The 19,314-nt window shown below is 41.0% G+C and overlaps 1 protein-coding gene across 3 annotated transcripts; it reads left to right on the top strand.

The window, feature by feature from the left end:
• Nucleotides 1–890: 890 nt before the first annotated feature.
• usp28 (ubiquitin specific peptidase 28) lies at nt 891–18,581 on the top strand. Of its 3 annotated transcripts, none has more exons than XM_041051725.1 (26): nt 891–1,063; nt 3,290–3,367; nt 4,117–4,237; nt 4,459–4,546; nt 4,788–4,950; nt 7,116–7,202; nt 7,354–7,491; nt 8,495–8,565; nt 8,666–8,742; nt 8,818–8,966; nt 9,087–9,214; nt 9,433–9,528; nt 9,603–9,776; nt 10,131–10,339; nt 11,200–11,270; nt 11,584–11,812; nt 11,954–12,286; nt 12,471–12,613; nt 13,498–13,773; nt 14,160–14,255; nt 14,969–15,147; nt 15,589–15,667; nt 16,116–16,195; nt 16,356–16,479; nt 16,624–16,822; nt 16,937–18,581. In XM_041051725.1, the coding sequence occupies exons 1-26, from the start codon at nt 1,019–1,021 to the stop codon at nt 17,110–17,112; spliced, it is 3,609 nt and encodes a 1,202-aa protein (XP_040907659.1). In that variant the 5' UTR covers nt 891–1,018; the 3' UTR covers nt 17,113–18,581. The 3 variants fall into 3 exon arrangements, with proteins under 3 accessions (XP_040907659.1, XP_040907658.1, XP_040907657.1); XM_041051724.1 differs by having other exon boundaries at nt 892–1,063; nt 3,293–3,367; nt 11,951–12,286; XM_041051723.1 differs by having other exon boundaries at nt 892–1,063; nt 11,951–12,286.
• The last annotated feature ends 733 nt before the right edge of the window (nt 18,582–19,314 follow it).

Raw genomic sequence — 19,314 nt, 5'->3', positions numbered from 1 at the left:
GAGTGTAGGGAAATAACAATGAACAGGGTAGCTCAGAGATTTTGGATGCACCGTTATTGATTTTCCGCTGCCCGAGTAATGTGATACATGTAACAATGAAACACGCTGGAGAGGAAACTCCCTAAAGGGTTTTTTTTTAGTGCCACTTTATTGCTTCATTACAGAGAATCATGAACATTCAGGTATCCGTTATTGTAAAGGTGTTTTTAACCCAGCTGAAAACACCAAAGCGAAGCGTGTTGTTACGATTAAATTCACTTTTCATTGTTGAACTTTATATAAACTGACATGTTGAATATCCATCTGATGGAGCGCTGCAGGCATATAAAAGCATCTTGTGTGTTAGGTTTGAATATTTTTCTCAGTATCGTGAAGTAAAATAAAGTTTTTAAATGAAGTTTTAAATTTCCGTGTTGAGGAAACATTTTGGGGAGAAATTAAGAAGGTTGAAATATTTAAACTATTAAACTTTCGCCTTTCTACTTCAGTTAGAACATTTCTTTTTCAATCAACAACTGCAACCATCAGCGAATTATTGAATTCTGTTGTTGGGTTTTTGTTTAAATATCTATTTTCAGTGTTTGTTGCAGGTAAGTGCAAGAAAAATAAAAACTGAAGTAGCAGTTATAATGGAAAAACTGAACAAAATTTCTCTAACTTGAAAAATCACAAATCTCAATCACAATTTTTAAAAATTATTTCTGAATCAGGAAAAAATGAAATCACCTCACAGTACAGAGACGTACCGTAAAGTCATTCGGCCTGACACAGTTTAACTCTGTCTCAGACACTGGAAGTGTTGGATTACACGGAGAGGCGTCCTCCCATTCACGCCGCGAGAGCGCGCGCGTTCTAATGTCAGAGTTCGTTCCGGTGCGCGCGCGTGTGTCTTGACAGGTGAGCGCGCGCAGCTGGCTGGTCGCTCTGGCGCTTGACAGATGGAGTTGGTGTGACTCGGAATCAGGGCTGAAAGAATCCGGGGGAAAAAAACGGGAAGAAGTTCAGGTTTTAATCTGCAATGAGAGCTGAACAGACTGAAAATGGAGAAAACTCAACAAACTCGGTGAGCGCAAGGGACGATGGAGCCGTTATTAACATAACAAGTGACATGTTTGCATCGGAATGTCTGAAGAACTAACGTTAACACTAACCCCGCCGCTGCGTGTGGACAGAATCCTCAAGCCCAGATCTGCCTTGAAAATCTGGCAATTTAAAGTTACCTTTAATATCGTTTTAGGTAAACAGGGTAGAAAAAAAAAACGTAAAACATTTTCATAATCTGAAGAAAACACTTTTTAATTCGGCAGACATAAAATACACCAAGCTGCTCTTATTCCAATAAAATTCAAACACAATCTTTCCCTGCTGTGGCTGATTATCATTGAATTCTACTTAAAGGCATGAATTTGTTTACCTTCTTATCTAAACTGCAAATGTGCTTACTAAATGACTGGTATCCAGCATTTGATTTTAAAAAGAAGTAACTAAAGCAGTTAATATGATAAGGAATTTTAAGTCTGATGACATAGGACTAGAACTTATTAGTACTGTAGTCAATTATTCTACAGTTACAGGCTGTAAAAGTTTTTATTTCTGTCTAGATGTTATTCTAGAGTGAAACATTCACACTTAAACGGGTATTTGGCTCTGCACCCATGCGACCAGGCTATTGCTTTATCAGTAGGCCTTTCTAATTAACTTATTCCAGCCATCCATACAGTATGTGAAGCCAATCCTCTAAGGATGTGATGTGCAACGGGTAAGGTTTTACATACAGTAGAAATTCTGTGGTGCCAGAAAAATCATTATGTTTGTTTGCATCTGTTTTCTGTTTGGTATTGACATAGGAGGGGTGTGTGTGTGTATGAGTGAGCGAGACAGAGAAAGAGAGTGAGAGACACCGAGTGCCTTTGTCACTCAGGTCTGGTGGCATGGTGAGTGGAATGATAAACAGAAGCCTGTGCTATCCATGTCAGTAGCCCAAAATAGAGGCTCACCGAGAGGGTCTCAGATAGCCCCTGGACTCCATATAAGTCTGGTCAGCCTGCTCTTTGGTTTCCTGTGTGTGTACGTGTGTATCAGAAAGATACCCTGACATGTCCACCTGCTGTTGGGGTGGCAGGCTTTATATAGCGCCTTTCACTCAATAGACTTGTGTTATTTCTTGCTTGTGTCTGCGAGGTCAAAACATATGATGGCCTGTGAGAGTGTGTTTGGTGTGGTGGCACACAGCTGATTGCACACAGCTTTAATACATTTATATTAGTTTTTTTTAGTTTAGTTTAAAGCAAACAGTAGTCTGAAATTATTTATTCAGCATGTCACCCCCGGCAAAGACTCATCAAATCAAGATGACTTTTGTTAATTGTGTTAAAGAAATAGTTAAATGTTTAGGAAAGTACACTTATTCACATTTTTACAAAGAGTGATTGAGAGTAAAATGATTGATGCCTCACATCAGTACAGTAAATATGAAGCTGCCACCAGCTAAATTACCTTGGCACAAAGACAGTAGGACACAGATCCTGACACTGTCCAACAGCAACACAATCCACCTAACGGCACCTCTCAGACTCACTAATGAGCACTTTTTATCTCGTTTGTTTAATTTGTGCAAAAAGTGAAGTGTAAAAACGACAATTTGCAATTTAATAGTGGGGTTATGTGTTGCGCTATTTACGTGAACCTGAACCTAATGCCCTGCAGCCTTTCTGGTTGCTTGGCAACTGGTCCTCATATGTGCTGTACAGACGTAGAGACTGGTGTCAATCCTCTCAACTAACCCTTGGTGAAAAGCGAATAAGTGATTTTCCTAAATTGTCAAAGTATTGCTTTAATGGTGCTTATTTAAGCCACTTAAATTTTCGCTCAGTTTTTTCAAACCGCATTGTCCTGACCTGACGAACATGTAGACCTCAGCAGGCTGGCATGTGGCCGTTTGTCCTTCAGCTCAATATATACCCCACCATGTTGTGCCAGCGAGTGTATGTCACAAGTTATAATTGAGGCCCGCTTTTATCTTCAGACCTCAGTTTGTGTTCACCAACAGTACATGAGATCTGGTGGAAAAAGTGGGATGTTTGCTGGTTACCCCAAGGGCTAAACATGGGTTACATAGGCTAGTTTGAAATTTTAAAATAATAAAAGGAGAAGCAGTAGAAGAAAATGGGTAAAATTTTAACTTGTGGCCAAGTTTTATACATATGTTGAGCCTACAAATACCAGTCGTCTTGAGTGGTGCATGAAAGATCTCAAGCTTATTTTCCCTGTGTCCAATCCTTTCCCTCAGCAGAGCGAAATGCTGATCAACCAGCTGAGGGAGATCACTGGCATCCAGGACCCACAGATTCTCTACAGAGCCTTGAATGTAAGAATGAAGAAATCATCACCAGCTTTTACTATGCATGAAGACAACTGATGGTATCTTCACTGTTTGTAAAATAAGCTAAATAATAAGACTGGCAAAGTTTATGTTTTACGCTCAAGAGTCTTGTTTAATGAGATGTAAAAAGTGCCCAGAGGATAGTGTCTGAGAAAAGGTCTTTGGTAACCTACAGTATACATGTATCTATAGGGTTTATGATGTTATGAGCATTGAATCCTTTATTCTTTCATAGCAATTTATTCTGCAGAGAAAACAAATGTGTGTTCAAAATGTCACAGCAGTCCATTGATAGAGCCACACTAGAAGCTGTTCGTAAAGTGCAATTAATGTCAAAGTAACTTTCTTTAATTACATTCAATGTAACCCTAAGGCGCCACATTTCCACCCCAGCACACTGCTTATGTTTTCAAACAGGGCTGCAGTCGGAAAAAAAAATCCTAAAAAATTAGTGATAAGTGATAATTGACAAAGTGCAGTAAACAGACTGGCTCATTGACATAATCCAGCCTGCGGTACCTTAGGCAGACAGAGAGACAGCAGGAGCTCACAGGTTCGGGAGGGGTGCATGCTGGTGGACTTTGTATTATGCTTAAATACTCACTATTTGCTATATATTTGTTTCATATTTGTTTGTTTTGTTCCTGTGCTATATTGTAGTGCTAAATCTTACACAGGCACTTATAACATCCTGAATATCTGCTCATATCATTTCCTTGTCTCCCCTCTTTAAGGCCAGTCAGGGTGACATTGGACATGCTGTTGGACTGCTAACAACACAGCCTGCAGAGGTTCAGGATCCTGGAGAACCACAGGAGTCAGGGACCTCTGGAGAAGCCTGGGAGGGCCAAAAAGGTACAGCTGGGGACAAAATAGGCAGGCACAAGGTTTCAGATGCTGATAGACCCTCTGACAAAGATTGCTTTGTTTTAAGTAAACTGAGGCTTTTATTCTTTAAAACAGTGGCCTTTGACTTTCAGTTAAAGATGTCTGTTAGGAAAAAAGTCCTGTGTTATTTCTGTTCAAATGAACCTTTGGATCTCAGTTATATGTTGTCACTGTTATCGTTTCTTCAGGGATTCGTAAAGATGAACTTCAGGCCGCCATAGAACTCAGCCTGCAGGAGTCCCACAATGCCCAGGAGGAGGAGAGGGAATTTCATAGGTACAGGAAAATCAGCTTTTTATACAATTATATACTTATACTATTAATATACAGTATAATTGCCATACTAAAGTTAGCACATCAGATATTTGCCCTTGTCTTGAGATATAGTTTGTGTTTTCCTGGGAGACTTCAGAGAGATTTAAGTAAGTCAACTAAGTCAACCTGTGCTGAATAGAGTTGTCAACTGAATAGAGTCGTCAAATCAGTGCTTTGAAATGGGTAATATGATGTTCCACAGAGCTCTGGAGGCCAGTGCGGAGGAGAATGCAGCAAGAATGAAGAGGAAAAGATGTGAAGCCCAGAGTGAGATGTGCAGCCCTGCAGACTGGATCCGTCAGGACGACTGGCCTGTGGGCATTCGCAATGTGGGAAACACCTGCTGGTTCAGTGCCGTCATACAGGTGAGAATGAGCAGGGCCAGGTGAGAATCAGTGACTGGTTACCTCAAAGTGACCAGGACCTGGACAGGGAACAAATTTAACTTCAACATTCCAAGCTGGGCGTTGTTTGTCAACTGAGGTTGGTCAGATTCTACCCACAGTGCCTTTTTTTCATTCATAAAAACACATAATAAACAACTCCAGTATCTAAAACAAACACGTTTCAGTTACATTGCTATCAAACATACTATATACTGTACTCCCCACTACATTCTATTAATAAATTCACTCAACTGTCACAATTGTTATTTTTAATTTGACTGATAAGTGCAAACAACACAATCAAATGTTACTAAAGTCTGCTTCTGTTTATGTTAATATACAAAATTAAAAAGAAGCAAAAATATGAGAGAAGCAAATGGATTAATTATGATAACACTGCTGTATAATGAAATAAAGAGGTAGAAAAACATATTAAATGCAACATATTGCACTTAATTAATTTCAGGGATGTCCTGTTTTTTTGTTGTTTCATAAATAACTATCCATGGACAAGGAACCTTATAAAATTATTTTTAAAGCTTGGTTTACACTGTGTATTTAGAAAGAAAATGTGGTGAAGTATGTGCAGCTCTGAACGCATGGCACCTGAACAAAGGTATTCAAAAGTGTAAAACGCAAAATGCATAATGTAGCTACATGGTGCACACCTAGCAAACAGCCTGTTAAGTCCACTAAGTTCCTTCTAAGTGTCCACCTGTTGTAACAGATTTAAATAGCTCTCTCACTTGGCTCAACAAACGTTTATAGACTTGCTTACCTTCCAAGATTTCTAACTTTAGTCTCTCAAATTCAGGTAGCAACTGTGTATTTGGCTTTCACCAATGTCTATAACCTAGTTCAGATTTTTTTTTCCCACTATAAAATTGGGGCACGCATGATTAATATATTTTGTGATCTTCTGGGTTTTTTTGGGGTTTTTTTTTTTTTTGTGACCTGGTTCAAAATGATATCCCCTATGAGTTCAGTACCAGCCGTGTTTTTAAAGTGCCAGCAGAAACACGGTGACTACAAAGAGATCTCACTTAAATCACACCATTTCGTCAACTCTGCACCATTCTAATAGAGTTAAACATCAGGAGCAAAACAAAAATGCGTGGGCATCTTCCTGCTAAATGAGAGCATACAGTGTTTCTCTGAGCTGCTAATTCTATTACAAGTCCATTCCAGACTGGATTTAGTCAGGCCTATCAGGTGGCTCGGCAGAAACTGGAGCCCTCATTGAGATGCACAGGCTGTGTGGATGATTAAATAGCGAGCGATGTGATGATGGAGCGAGTGGTGGACTTCCTAGTCGGAGCCTGAAACGGACAGCAGAGAGACAGTGATTATTTATCTCTGTTGGACCCAGATATGCTTCTACATTGATTTAGAAGTCAAACCCCCAAAGGACAGAGGTTGTTATCTGGAAATAGAAATGAGAAAATGAGGCAGTGTTGTTTGAATACAGATGGTGTTCAAATGATACCCTTCTGTTTTGTTATTTGCTGGTGTTGTTGCTGTTTGTCACAATTGAAATCATTGTTGTAGATTCAACAGAGCCCAATTCATGATAAAGCAGTCTCCCTTAAAAAAAAGTAATTATCCTATCAGATTGAGGCTGAGTGACCACATGATTCAATTGTCAGCTCATTATCCCTCTATTATCCTTTGTGGTATAAATTACAGTAAAGCTGAGATAAGCCGTAATTGAATTTCCCACTCAAAGGGAAATATATATCAAGATATTCATAAGTGCTCAGAAGCTCCACTCACCACCACACATGACACATAAGACTAAATGACAGGTATTAATGCGTTTAGTTTATCATGAAAGGCACAGGTATCGGATAACAAAGTGGCTTAGGGCAGGGTGTGTTTGGATATTATGTGTAAAATAAAATACAAATATTTTAGGAATACTGGCCATAATACTGGCCGAGTAAAGCTGTGTCCTTTGAAAGATTGGAGCAGAAGAAGTTGAAGAAATTATTGCTAAAAAGGGAGGTTGGACGTCTTCCAGTGTCTAATGCCAACAAGCTAAATACAGTATAATTGACAGGGAGCATATTTTGCTTTTGTTCATGTTTATCTGACCGTGACTGGAAGGCTGGATTCATGCTCTGTGTTTTATTGTCTTGTTGCAGTCACTGTTCCATCTGCCTGTGTTCAGGAGGCTGGTTCTCAACTACCATCTGTCTGAGCGAGTCCTGGAGAAGTGTAAGAGCCATTCAGTGAGTAAACCGCTGTGACCAGGATTTCTCTAACCAACAGTGAACCTCACTGATTGCACTCAAGCTGTTGAGATTTGCTGCTGATATAAACATAGCCACTGTGTGATGATTGCAGCGGGGGTGAAGTCTGACTCTGAGTCTGCCTTAACAGGATAAGAGGAACATAGCTTTCATGCAGGAGCTGCGCTGTCTGTTCGCCCTCATGGTGGGCTCCACTCGCAGGTTTGTCGATCCTTCTGCAGCCGTGGAGTTACTGCGAGACGCCTTCAGGACCAATGAGGCCCAACAGGTACAACACACATTAAGTTTTTGCCTTTTACCAAAACATGCTAACTCAAGGTCCACTAATACGAACCTCCCACCTGCTAAGGCGGGCTTGATTCTCTCTCAGAGGCACCAACTGAAGCGTTGCTTAGAGTTTTTTATCAATGTGTTTTTTCAATGTAATAAGTAACCACAATTAAGTTATTTCTGTTTCTGTTTAGTTTTGCTTTGATAGTCCCCACTTTCTCTCTTTGGTGCTTTCTTTCTAACAGGGCAGTGAGACTATAGCATAGTGTCTTAACTCCTTTTGATGAGCTATCACTGCTGTGGCTCAGGGTTTAAGACACTGTCCTCTGTTTGAGTCCAGCTGGGGACTCTCTCTCTCTCTCTCTTTAACTTCCTGTCATCTCTCTGATGGTACTTTTTAATAAAGGCACTGGTGTGTGCAGTGTGTAGTGTGTGTTTGCCCTCGCTTGCTTCTTACAGAGCTTTCAACTTTATGTCACAGCCTTTCTCAGAAAATGGAGTTTACTCAGTTGTCATGTGTCCTTACTGTGGAACTGCGGCTGTGTGATAACAAGTGATTGTGCACCTGTCTGGTCTCCATGACAACTGAGCAAACTCCATCTATTGAGGAGGACCATCAGTGGAAGTTGAAAGCATTGCAAAAATGTATCTTTAGTATAGACTTTTTTGTCCAAAGTCAATATTTAACATTCACATCCAGTATTTATCTTGTGCTGTGAGGACCTTCATGTCACTATGTTTCCTTGACGCGAATTCTATCTTTCACTACTTCAGCTTCCATGCTTATCTTAACTTTGACCAGTTATCTGACCCAGAACAAAGACATACTGTAGAGTACACTTGTTGAGACGGCACACGAAATTGTTCAAGTGTCGCTGTAGTTCTTAGGCTGACCTTCATTGGTTCTATGGACATTACAGAGAAGAGAAAGAGCACAGTGCAGAAAGAAAAATGAAGAACTTACATACTTAAAGAACTTTTTTCTTATATCTTCATTTCAGGATGTCAGTGAGTTTTCCCACAAACTGCTTGACTGGCTAGAGGATGCATTTCAGCTGGCTGCCAGTGGAAAGTAAGTTATATGTTGATGTCTTCCACATATATGATTAATGACTATTCCTCTGCATCGGATCTATGTTTGCTAAATTACACTAACTAACTTTTACTTTTAGTAACGCAGAAGACAAACAACAGAACCCCATGGTCCAGCTTTTCTATGGCACCTTTGTGACAGAAAGAAGACATGAAGGTATGGTTTTGTAACCGTTTCATATTCAGGGTGAATTCTGTTCTCAATCACTCACGTTTATGCGATTCTATTCAGGTAAGACGTTATGTAACACTGAGCAGTTCGGCCAGTACCCCCTTCAAGTCAATGGCTTCAACAACCTGGATGAATGCCTAGAAGGCGCTATGGTCGAGAAGGAGATTGAGTCACTGCATTCGGATCACAGCATTACATCTGGCCGCGAGGTGAACATCTTTGTCAGCTGACTAACTGTAGTGTTTCTGTTTCTACTTTTATGTTTTCATCCAGGGTTTTGTGCAATTTGATGTTCTGCTGACACGGTTTGTGTTTTCTCTCGGTTGCAGAGATGGTTCAAAAAGTTACCACCAGTCTTGACGTTTGAACTGTCTAGATTTGAATTCAACACCCAGCTCGGTCGTCCCGAGAAGATACACAAGAAACTGGAGTTCCCACAAATCATTTATATGGACAGGTGAGCTTTGTACAACTTGAATCATAGAGTATAAGTTCAGTTTCACTTGGTCCAACAAATATTTTTGCAGTAGACAAAGGGATAATGTTAAAGGACGTGCATTCTGCACCAGTTTTCAACAGGATTGTCTCACAAGCTTATGCCATAAGAACGCCATTAAATATGGAAGCGGAGAAAAATAAGGCTGTTTCAAACAAATTTTACTTTTTTGTATGCAGATATCTTCACAAGAACATAGAGCAGACCCATGAGAGGAGAGGAGAAGTGAAAAAACTCAAGGAGCAACTTGCAGTCCTTCAACAGAAATACGAGTGGTAGGTTACCCGTTAAAGCAGAGATCTGACTAAGAGAATCTTGGACTAATTGTCTCAACGCTTTTTTTTCACAGCTACAAAAACTATGGCTCAGGACCTACCAAGTATCCTCTGGCAGACATGCTGCAGTTTGTTTTGGAGTTTGCTACCACCAAGCCCACGAGTGTTTCCCCTGCTGAAGACCTGAGAGTAGCTGCAGCTTCACCGACTCCTGCGAGCCACCCTCTCAGTGAACCCAAAGACAACAGGTGGAGTTTGCAGAGGACCAGAAAACCGTACAAGGCTCTGGCCCCTGATCAAAGTCAAAAACAGAATAATTTATTTATTACGCAGACTTTTAGTGGCATAGCCTGAATTGTCAACAACAGAAATATATGCTATGTTATACATGACGTACATAATGTTCCTTTCCTTTACTGTGCCAGTGATACTCAGCTCCACATCTTACACCCACCTCTGTTATATTTTGTTTCTCTAATATTAAATCCTTATATCCGTATATAAAACTTAACTTATAAAATTATTCTCACAACATTCTTGCTGAACTAAACATAATGGACAGACTTTGAACCCGTTTTTGATGCTTGTCTTGCTGCCCTCAGTGAACCTGGAAACTCAGATTCATCCGAGGGCCTGGCTTCCAGTGTTTCAAGTTGCCAGCGGACCCCCATATACAAGCCCTTCACACAGTGCAGACACCCTGTCGACTGCTCACCACACCCAGCTCCACACAGCATCACTGAAGAAGAGCTCCACTTTGTTAAGACCTGCCTACAGCGCTGGAGGACCGAAGTAGAAAATGATATAAATGGTACGCTAATGCAAATACTCACACTATACACACTAACATTGCTTTTAGCACAGTTATATAGAGTCAGATTAACTAAGATTACCCTGTAAAAGCGTTTTTTTTCTCTTTTCACAGTTCTTATTATCTAAGAATAAACAAGCCTTGATGTGCCTTTGTTGGCTTACTATTATGGGCTCTATTTTTAGCTATGAAATGCTCCACTGTGTTCACTAGATAGCTGTTAATTTTTGTATTATGCTGAACAGATAATCTTCTGGGACTTTATTAGAGATTTTTTTTTTCACTGACCGAAACAGGGTTTATGAGAGCAGTGAAAGTGAACCATAGCACAAAACCACAACAATGAGCTGAAAGATGCTTAAATTTTGCATCAGATGATGCAGAATGTGAGCACCCTTGACGATGAAATTGATGTGAGCTCAGGTCTTGCCAAAGTCACATCCTATACTGCGCTTCTTCTCCCTCTTTGTTCCACCAAAATACCTGGAATAAAAATACCTGGTATATAAATATGAATTAAGAATCTCTAGAGCGCCTTAGGAAAATGCCACTTCACTGGTGCACCATGGCGCACCTGCACTAAAATAGAGCTCATTGTCTCTGTGTCTCTCAACTCACTGTGACTCCTGCCCATCACAGGCAAGACAAGAAAGTCACCCCACTCTCTCAAACTTTCCCATAACGGGGCAAATAATAGGTAAAAGAATAAAAACAGCAAAAGAAATTCATTTCCACTGAGCTGTAGGTGTACTATATTAATTCCTCTGTGGTTTTTTTTCTGGATTTTTGTTTGGTGTGTGTGTGTGTGTGTGTGTGTGTGTGTGTGTGTGTGTGTGTGTGTGTGTGTGTGTGTGTTTCAGAGTTAAAGGCCAGCATCGACAGGCTCACTCAGATGCTCGAGGGCATGTACTCAGACAACAGTCTCTGCCAGGTGAGACTTACATTCACCTAATTCGCTCTGACAAACAGCAATTCAATCACATTCTTTACATGTGCAGCTGCAGAAAGTGCGTTGGTTGAGATTAGATGAAACTTTATTGATCTCCACAGAGAAACAGAAAATAATGTAACGTATACATGGCAGCAGAATACAAACGAGAACAGATCAGATCAATGTAATACTGCAGTGAATTTAGAGCTGCACCATCAGCTCTCAGTATTTGGATATTTGTTTACAATATTGTAGGTTTTAGTATTTTATAAAGTGGGCTGTCAGTATTGTCTGCCACTCTGCTATTATTTAGGTACCATACAGACTCCATGCAGTGCTTGTCCATGAAGGCCAGGCATCAGCAGGCCATTACTGGGCCTACATCTATGACCACGCCAACCAGCGCTGGATGAAGTACAATGATGTTAGCATCACCGAATCATCATGGGAGGAGCTGGAGCGAGACTCGTTCGGGGGAATGACCAATGCCAGTGCCTACTGCCTGATGTATATTGACGACAGGCTTCCCCACCTTATTACAGGTACACCCACATGTGTATTTCAGTTACCAATACAAACAGACAATTCTATAAAAGGCAGAAATGAAAGGGGAGTTCACTCCAAAAGAAGTCAAGTCAGAAAATAAGTCTTTTAACTAACACTGCCTCACATGTACCCAGAAGACACAGATGATGAGACGGGCCAGGTGCTGCATGGCATGGACTCCCTGCCGCCCGTCCTCAGGCGCTACGTCCATGAAGACAACCGCTGGTTCCAGCAGGAGCTCAGTGAATGGGAGGAGCAGTTCTGCCAGGTGGCAACCCCACAGGGAGAGTCTACAACATCCGCGGAGCCTCCAAATCCTGGTACAGACAATATACAGCAAACACCTGTTGAGCCAGCACCCCAGTCAGGACCCTCCACTGAAGAGCTGGACCAGGGAGCTGCTTCAGAGCCACAAGCGGATCCAGAGGCAGAGGGGGATCCAGAGCCCGATACCAGAGAGAAAGCTGAAGGTCTGTAGTGGTGACTAGAGGAAGGAGAATGAGGAGCATAAACTGTAACTAAAACTGTATTTAGGGCCCCTGGTACGTGAGGAGTTGGCCATTATACATTATATATTCTGCTAGTAAAAATAACTCTTCGGTACAAACATACATGTTCATTCACATTCTTTCTCATATCTGTTTTTGGCTCCAGAAGAATCAGAGTTAACACCACCACCACCACCACCACCACAGAGTCCTGGCTGCCAGCCAGACGACAGCAGCAGTGCAGCCATCACCGACACCCCGGGGCCAAGCCAGAGCTCCACCTCAGCTGAGAAGGAGCTGCAGAGTCAGGTGGGCAAGTCTGTGACACCCCTCCCACCCATTCCCCCTCTGTTGAATATGGGTCAGAAATTCTAGGCCACAAAAATAAAGTGTGTACATCTGGGTCACGGATCCCATTTCACCACTTAGCATAGTGATGGAAATCTGGGCTTAATGTCAGGTCTGATGCAGAGCAATGTACAGACAGAGTACAGGTCAGGACTAATTACTGCCATCAACTGATTTGTTTTAATAGTCAGTAGCTTGTTCAGGGTCATATCAAATAATTTTTACTTAATCATCTTCAGTTTTTGAAACTCCGGTTGCAATCCATTACAATGAGACCACAAACCACAGCCTGAAAAAATGACCATGGATTAGAATCAGCTCCTCTGACACAATGTCAACAAAACTCATTAATGTAAGATTTAACGTAGGCTGTTCCATTAGATGGCATTAAATAAACCGAAAACTTAGTTAGTGATAACTGCAAACCACTGTATTACCACTTATGTCCTGCTGCTGTATCGGGAGCTCTATATATTCTTCCCTAAGTGTATTTCCAACTGCACAGAGCTGCAGTCTTTCTGATCACCCACCTGACTACATATAATAAGCTCAGCCTTTCACTGTAGCCATAGAGAGGGAGAGTTAAAATAGAAAGACATGCTGTGTGCTGTATTTAACCTGACAGTTTCCACATATGTTAATTTCACCCCACAGGTGTTTATAATCCATTCAGATGTGTAGATTAGGGTACATGCATTATTACATGGAGACACACTATGCAAGCCCTGTAACACACCTCCAAAGGGTTTTAAGATACCAGGCCCTCTGAATGCTGAACAGGAAGATGTAGATAATGGATGATTTGAAGGCATAGTAACATGCATCTTTAAATCTTTCTCTGTCAGACTCCTGGCCCTGAAGCAGAGCTTAGTAACCAGGCATCATCTGACCTTGATGTGAATAAGGATGACACAGAGGTGGCAGGCCTCAGCTCTGAAGCTGAAGGTGAGCCGGAGGCTTCCAGAGAAGCTCCTGAGCATGAAGCAGTGCAGGAAGATGAGGAGCAGCGGCAGGAGGTCCTGGCTAGACAGCGACAGACTGAGAACGAGGTCTCAGAAGTGGAGATCCCCAACGTGGGTAGGATCATGGTGCGGGCTGATGCCGATGGATACAATGAAGAAGTGAGTACTGCTAACTGAATGCTGCTCATTCACCGCTTTTGAGGCAATTTCCCTCCACTGACCCAGTCACCACCAGAATTTGATTTGAGCAAAAAAGATGTGTTTGCAGGATCTCAGTACAGGGAGATGGGATGCAGCTGTTCAGGTTGTTTACTCGGACATCAGTAGCATTTTAACTCTCAGATAGTTTGACTTTGATGTGGGTAAAATATTCACTATATTCAAATATAGTGAATATAGTGATTCTGCCATAATCACACAATATGTGTTGTTTTTTTTCTTTGTTTTTTTGTCTTTTTTAAGACAGCTGTCAGTAATCTGTTTGCTGCCCCGTCTGTGTTTTAATCACTCTCGTTTCTCTTCTTTGCTGCTGTGTCATTTCCCAGATGATGCTGACTCCAGCCATGCAGGGCGTCATTCTGGCCATAGCCAAGGCCAGACAAACTTTTGACAAGGAAGGTCCTGAGGCTGGCCTCATCAAGGTGTGGTCTCACATCTCACATCAACACTACATCTCACAAAATCACTGCATGATTAAACTCATTACTTGAAATTTAGGTGTCTTTGAAGTAATCCATTCTCCATCTGCATATTTAAATACCTCCTGTCTTATTCACTTATTCAAATCAAGTCACAAACACATTTTAAACTGCAGGTTTTCTTGCTATATCATCAGCATGTAACATGTACTGTATTCACAATTAGCAATACTAATCATTAGAAGATCAGGAGCCTCCGAAAGATTTATTATATAATTATATTATTATAAACCACATTATTCCAAAGGTGAGACAGTCACAGGTAATAACAAGAAGAGCGTTTTAACCTTGTCTCATGATTCATTAAACTGAATAATCCCCTGATGTTAATGTCAACACTTAAAATACTCAGACAGTATTACACATTGCCTACCAGTTTCTGAGTTAGAAAATCAATTCGCTCTACTCACATGAAGAGATACTCGTGTTGATGCTTGTAGCCCAAAGGCAAATTTCTGCCTTAACTCTGTTAGCAAGCATGGCTGTATCAACAAAACCTGCATCAAGTTAACTTGTAACATGCTCAGGCTGTGTATGAGTCTTTCTGAGGTCTGTTGGTCTCTGAGAGATTAAATCAAATGAAATATATCTTCATACAGTTATATGTTTGCTAATTTGGGAAATTGAAATATTAAATTTCCCCTCTGTAACTTCAGGCCTTCCACGAGGAGTATTCCCGCTTGTATGAGCTCTCCCAGGAGGAGACTACACCCCAAGAGGATGCTCGTCTGCAGCACGCTCTGGTCTACTTCTTCCAGAACAAGGCACCCAAGCGCATAATTGAGAGAACACTGCTGGAGCAGTTTACTGACCGGAACCTGAGCTTCGATGAGAGGTACACACAGATAAACAAGCGACAACAGGCGCTTGTATATTACATTAGATCAAGTTATAAAAATGGGAAAACAAATAATATATTGTCAAATTTTAGGATGAAATTAACACTATAGAAGAAAATGGTTTTCAAGGCCTAAGATCAAGGAGAAACTGCCGTTGGATGTATATTAAAACAAGCTGAGAGAGGACATGATAAAATGATTTGACAGAGGTCTCTGTCCAGTGGGTTGCTGATGTGCAATGTCTACACAGAGCAAAAATAAGAGAGTAATTAAAGTAAAATATGGCTGGAATAAAGAACAAGCAGAAACACAGGAGACCATACAGCGTGCATATTATGCCATCTAGTGTCCAGAGCAGAGACCTGCAGCTTGGTGTGTCAACATGGTTGTGGTTTTAAAGCATCCAGTCTCTTAATATGTCCTTCATGCACATGCAGGGCCATCAGTATCATGAGGGAAGCTCGAACCAAGCTGCGCCTCATCAAGCCAGAAGACATGGACATGGATGAATACATGGTACTGTCTATGGCCTTAAAGAATCAAGTGTTTAAAAAAAAAAACATGTCATAAAGGTCTTTCCTACTGGAGAGAGTGTGAGCAGCTGATGTGTGGCCCAGCTTCCTCATTCTGGCCAAAACTTATAGTAACAGCAGGCAATAAAAAATGTACAGCATGTTTTACTAAATTCAATGAAAACATTAAGACACAGTTTGATTTGCTAACATGATTTGAATTACTGCGTGGCAATAAAGTATGGTGATATTCTATATTTATTGCGAATAAGTCTCATGAACACTGACCTTGATTGTTGAGTCGAGCCAACATACGGGGCTGTTCTCTATTACAAAAAAATAAAAATAAAAGCTTGCATTCAGTTACTGTCTAGTGGCAGACACAGAACCATAGAAATCAGCACAAAGTGCAAATGAAGCAATTGTTGTTTGTTCTGTGTGCTCTCTCACAGCAGTGGCACGATGACTACAGGCTGTTCAGGACAGTGTTTGTCTACCTGCTGACTGGGCTGGAGCACTACCAACACAGGAAGTAGGTGGCAAATATTCACAAAAAAAAAAATACTGTAAATAAAATTTCAAATAATTTTTTATATGTTTTAGGACTGAAAATTCACATATTTGCATATATTGTAATGATGACTGATGACACGATGACTGTTGCCTTGTGTTTGTGTGTGTGTGTGCTGCAGGATGCGGGAGGCACTGAATTACCTGGCTCATGCGTATGAGACCAACGCCACTCTGCTGAGGAATGGAGAGAAACGTGGCGTGGACAATTCTCTTATTGCAGTGTACAGGAGGAAATGCCTCACGGTCAGTAAGGCAGCTCTTACAGTCTCTGTTTAGAGCAAAATTAACTTTTGCAAATTGATAAAAATATAAAACCCAAAATGCAGGGGAAACCCAGTGACAATAATTATCCTCTCCACCCTCGTCCTGCCAACATCCACACTGTAGGCGTTGAACGAAAGTGCATCGCGGCTGTTTTGCAGCGGTGAGGGGAGCAAGGTGGAGGAGGGAGTCTCCATCATGGATGAGGCCGTAATCCCCTGCCTTCACCTGATGAGCCGGGACTCGGCTTTATCCCAGGAAGACCGGGACGCCATGGAGAGCATCCGCAGCCACTGGTGCTGCTGCCTGGGCCAGGACATGGATGGTACGATTAATTACACTAACACATCATATAACAGTGTATATAACATTTACAAACAGTAAACTACATTACAGTAAAACAAACCGTCCATTCCTACTGTTCTTCCTTTGTGTCCAGACTCATTGCAGATGAAGCTGGGTGAGTTGCTTCCCAGGGTTCTGGATGGTTCGGCTGAGACAGTCATGCTCAAAGACCCACCCAAAGTCCACGTCAACCAGGCCCACGACCTGTGCAGTCGCCTGGCCGCTGTCATGGAGTCCATTCACAACACCTCGATAGTCATCGTTAAGTAAAGTTCTGAATGAAACTCCCCAACGGCCTCCTTCAACCGTGCGTCCTTATTGCGAGCAGCTTGGATGTTGGATCGTTCTGTGCCGACAGACTGTGGGTTTGAGACATCATGTAGTTTTCAACAGGCCAATTTGTGTTTTTCATTTTATCTGCTAGTTTGGCATTGCACATGAATATCATTAAGCTGTAAGCACTCATCAGGGGTAGGTAGGAGGATGGGGCAGGGCTGGGGCACCACATGAATACTTGCTCATTACAACAGCATTACCACATCAAGAAAATTTAACCCAGAAGCCTTTAAGAAGTTCTCAACAGGCTTTAGAGCCCTGAAAATGATCAAATTACATCCTCAGAAGTGTTCCCTCTGCTTGCCCATCACCATTAAAAAAAGAACCACTGACAATATTTAAAAGTCGTAATGGCCTTAAAACAGCAGCAGGTTATGCAAAAGAGGCCTTTAAGGTAGCAGCCCACTGTATTTTTTTCCTATAACCTGCAGAATTGACAACCGCCACAAAGTTCTTTTATTGACCGAATATCAGTTAACATCTACACATTATGACCTTTTTGCCTCAGATTCTCTTTGTCTGTAAATACACACTTTTGGTACCTTCTCTCAAGAGAACATTATTTACTTGCATACAGCTCACCCAATCACCCAAACTATTATTCATGAAACCAACCTGCTGAACATGGAACCAAATTACGTCAGCAGAACAACGAAGCATTAAATTCTGAGTGGCACTCTCAAAAAAAAAAAAAGAAAATCATATGTGTACATGTTTTACTGACTGGCAAACTTGTTGACTTTAAATACGGGCAACTGTCACTCAGCTCTGCAGGGAGTGACTAGATGGTTGATTGTGTTGCTAAGCAGTGTGAACGCACGATGAAGCCTTTAGATGAGGCTTTAAAAGAAATCACTAGATTTGTACTGCACAGTAACAAATAATGTTTATTAGCTTTTTTAAAAATATATGTTTTATATTACTTTGTATACTTCCAAAACAGACTCTAGACAATTTTACAGGTAGATGAAGTTCACAAAGATATTTACAGCACGGTTATGCATAAAAATATTAATGGCAGGGTGTTCTGTACAACTTTTTAAAAAAGGGATGCTGCACACTCAGATCTCAGTGTATCTGTGGACTGGATCTAATAGTGAGTGGCAGCTCTTCTTTGTGTGACAGTTCCCTGTTGGACAGCACCTTGCATATACGGATGTGCCTTTTCTGCTTTTTTTAAGGGCTCTCTGTAAACCATGTAAGCCCTTTGAAAGGAAAAACATGGGACAACAAGAGATTAAATCCTTTTTTTTTCTGGTGTTCCAGATGCAAAGCAGTATCATAAATGAATCCTCCCAATCAGGATTTTCAGGCCAGCAACATGGAACTCCTATAGCAGCCATCTCTGGCTGCTGAATTCACACTGTAGTCTGTGATGATACTCAATAAATGTTTTAAAGGCTCTCTGTTTACTCCTTTATTATTGGCTATCTTCATAATGAGGCCTGTGGCATAATCCATCTTCTTATTTAAGGATTAAGGCTGATTATAACTTTACATTTTACTCATTGTCAAATAATCCTATGAAAATACTAAAACCAACAATGAATTCATCCCACTAACTAACTGATATTGTTGTTGGAGCCAGTCTGGGTGTTTCCTCAGTTCCATGGAGCGCCATTGTTGTCCAAAACCAGATCCACTGTAGTGTATTTTGAGTAAACCCCACATACATCGTCCTGCTGCTGTAAATGTTCCCTAGATCACCGAGTGTGTTGCTGGTTTTGGTCTTTTAATGAGACATAAAATACTTCCAGCTGTAACTGTTTTCTGACCTCTCACATCCTGAAAGTTAATTTCATATTTTCACAGATTAGACCTCAAGTAATTCTATTGTCATTTGCTGATTTTTTTTTTTTACCCTTGTGCACCTATTTGATCCTATTTGCATGGCTAGCAGTTAACATTGCTTGTTTTATAGGCCGTGTTATCTTAAATGCTGGAATTCTGTGTTATTTTCATGGCTTTAACTAGGAATAGCACACATAATCTCCCCAAATTCACATAAGCCCATTTTATCTGCGTGTGTAACACTGTACAACAATAGTGCTCTATTTCATTATGAAATAAAGTCTTTACCATTAATCAGGTTTAAATGCACATCAAAGATACAATTATACTGAGATTAAGACAATA

This window comes from Toxotes jaculatrix, chromosome 12 (genome assembly GCF_017976425.1).
Source record: "Toxotes jaculatrix isolate fToxJac2 chromosome 12, fToxJac2.pri, whole genome shotgun sequence".
Taxonomy (NCBI): Eukaryota; Metazoa; Chordata; class Actinopteri; family Toxotidae; genus Toxotes; species Toxotes jaculatrix.
The sequence above is the reverse complement of the archived record's forward strand: the minus strand, read 5'-3'. Positions and strand labels throughout refer to the sequence as shown.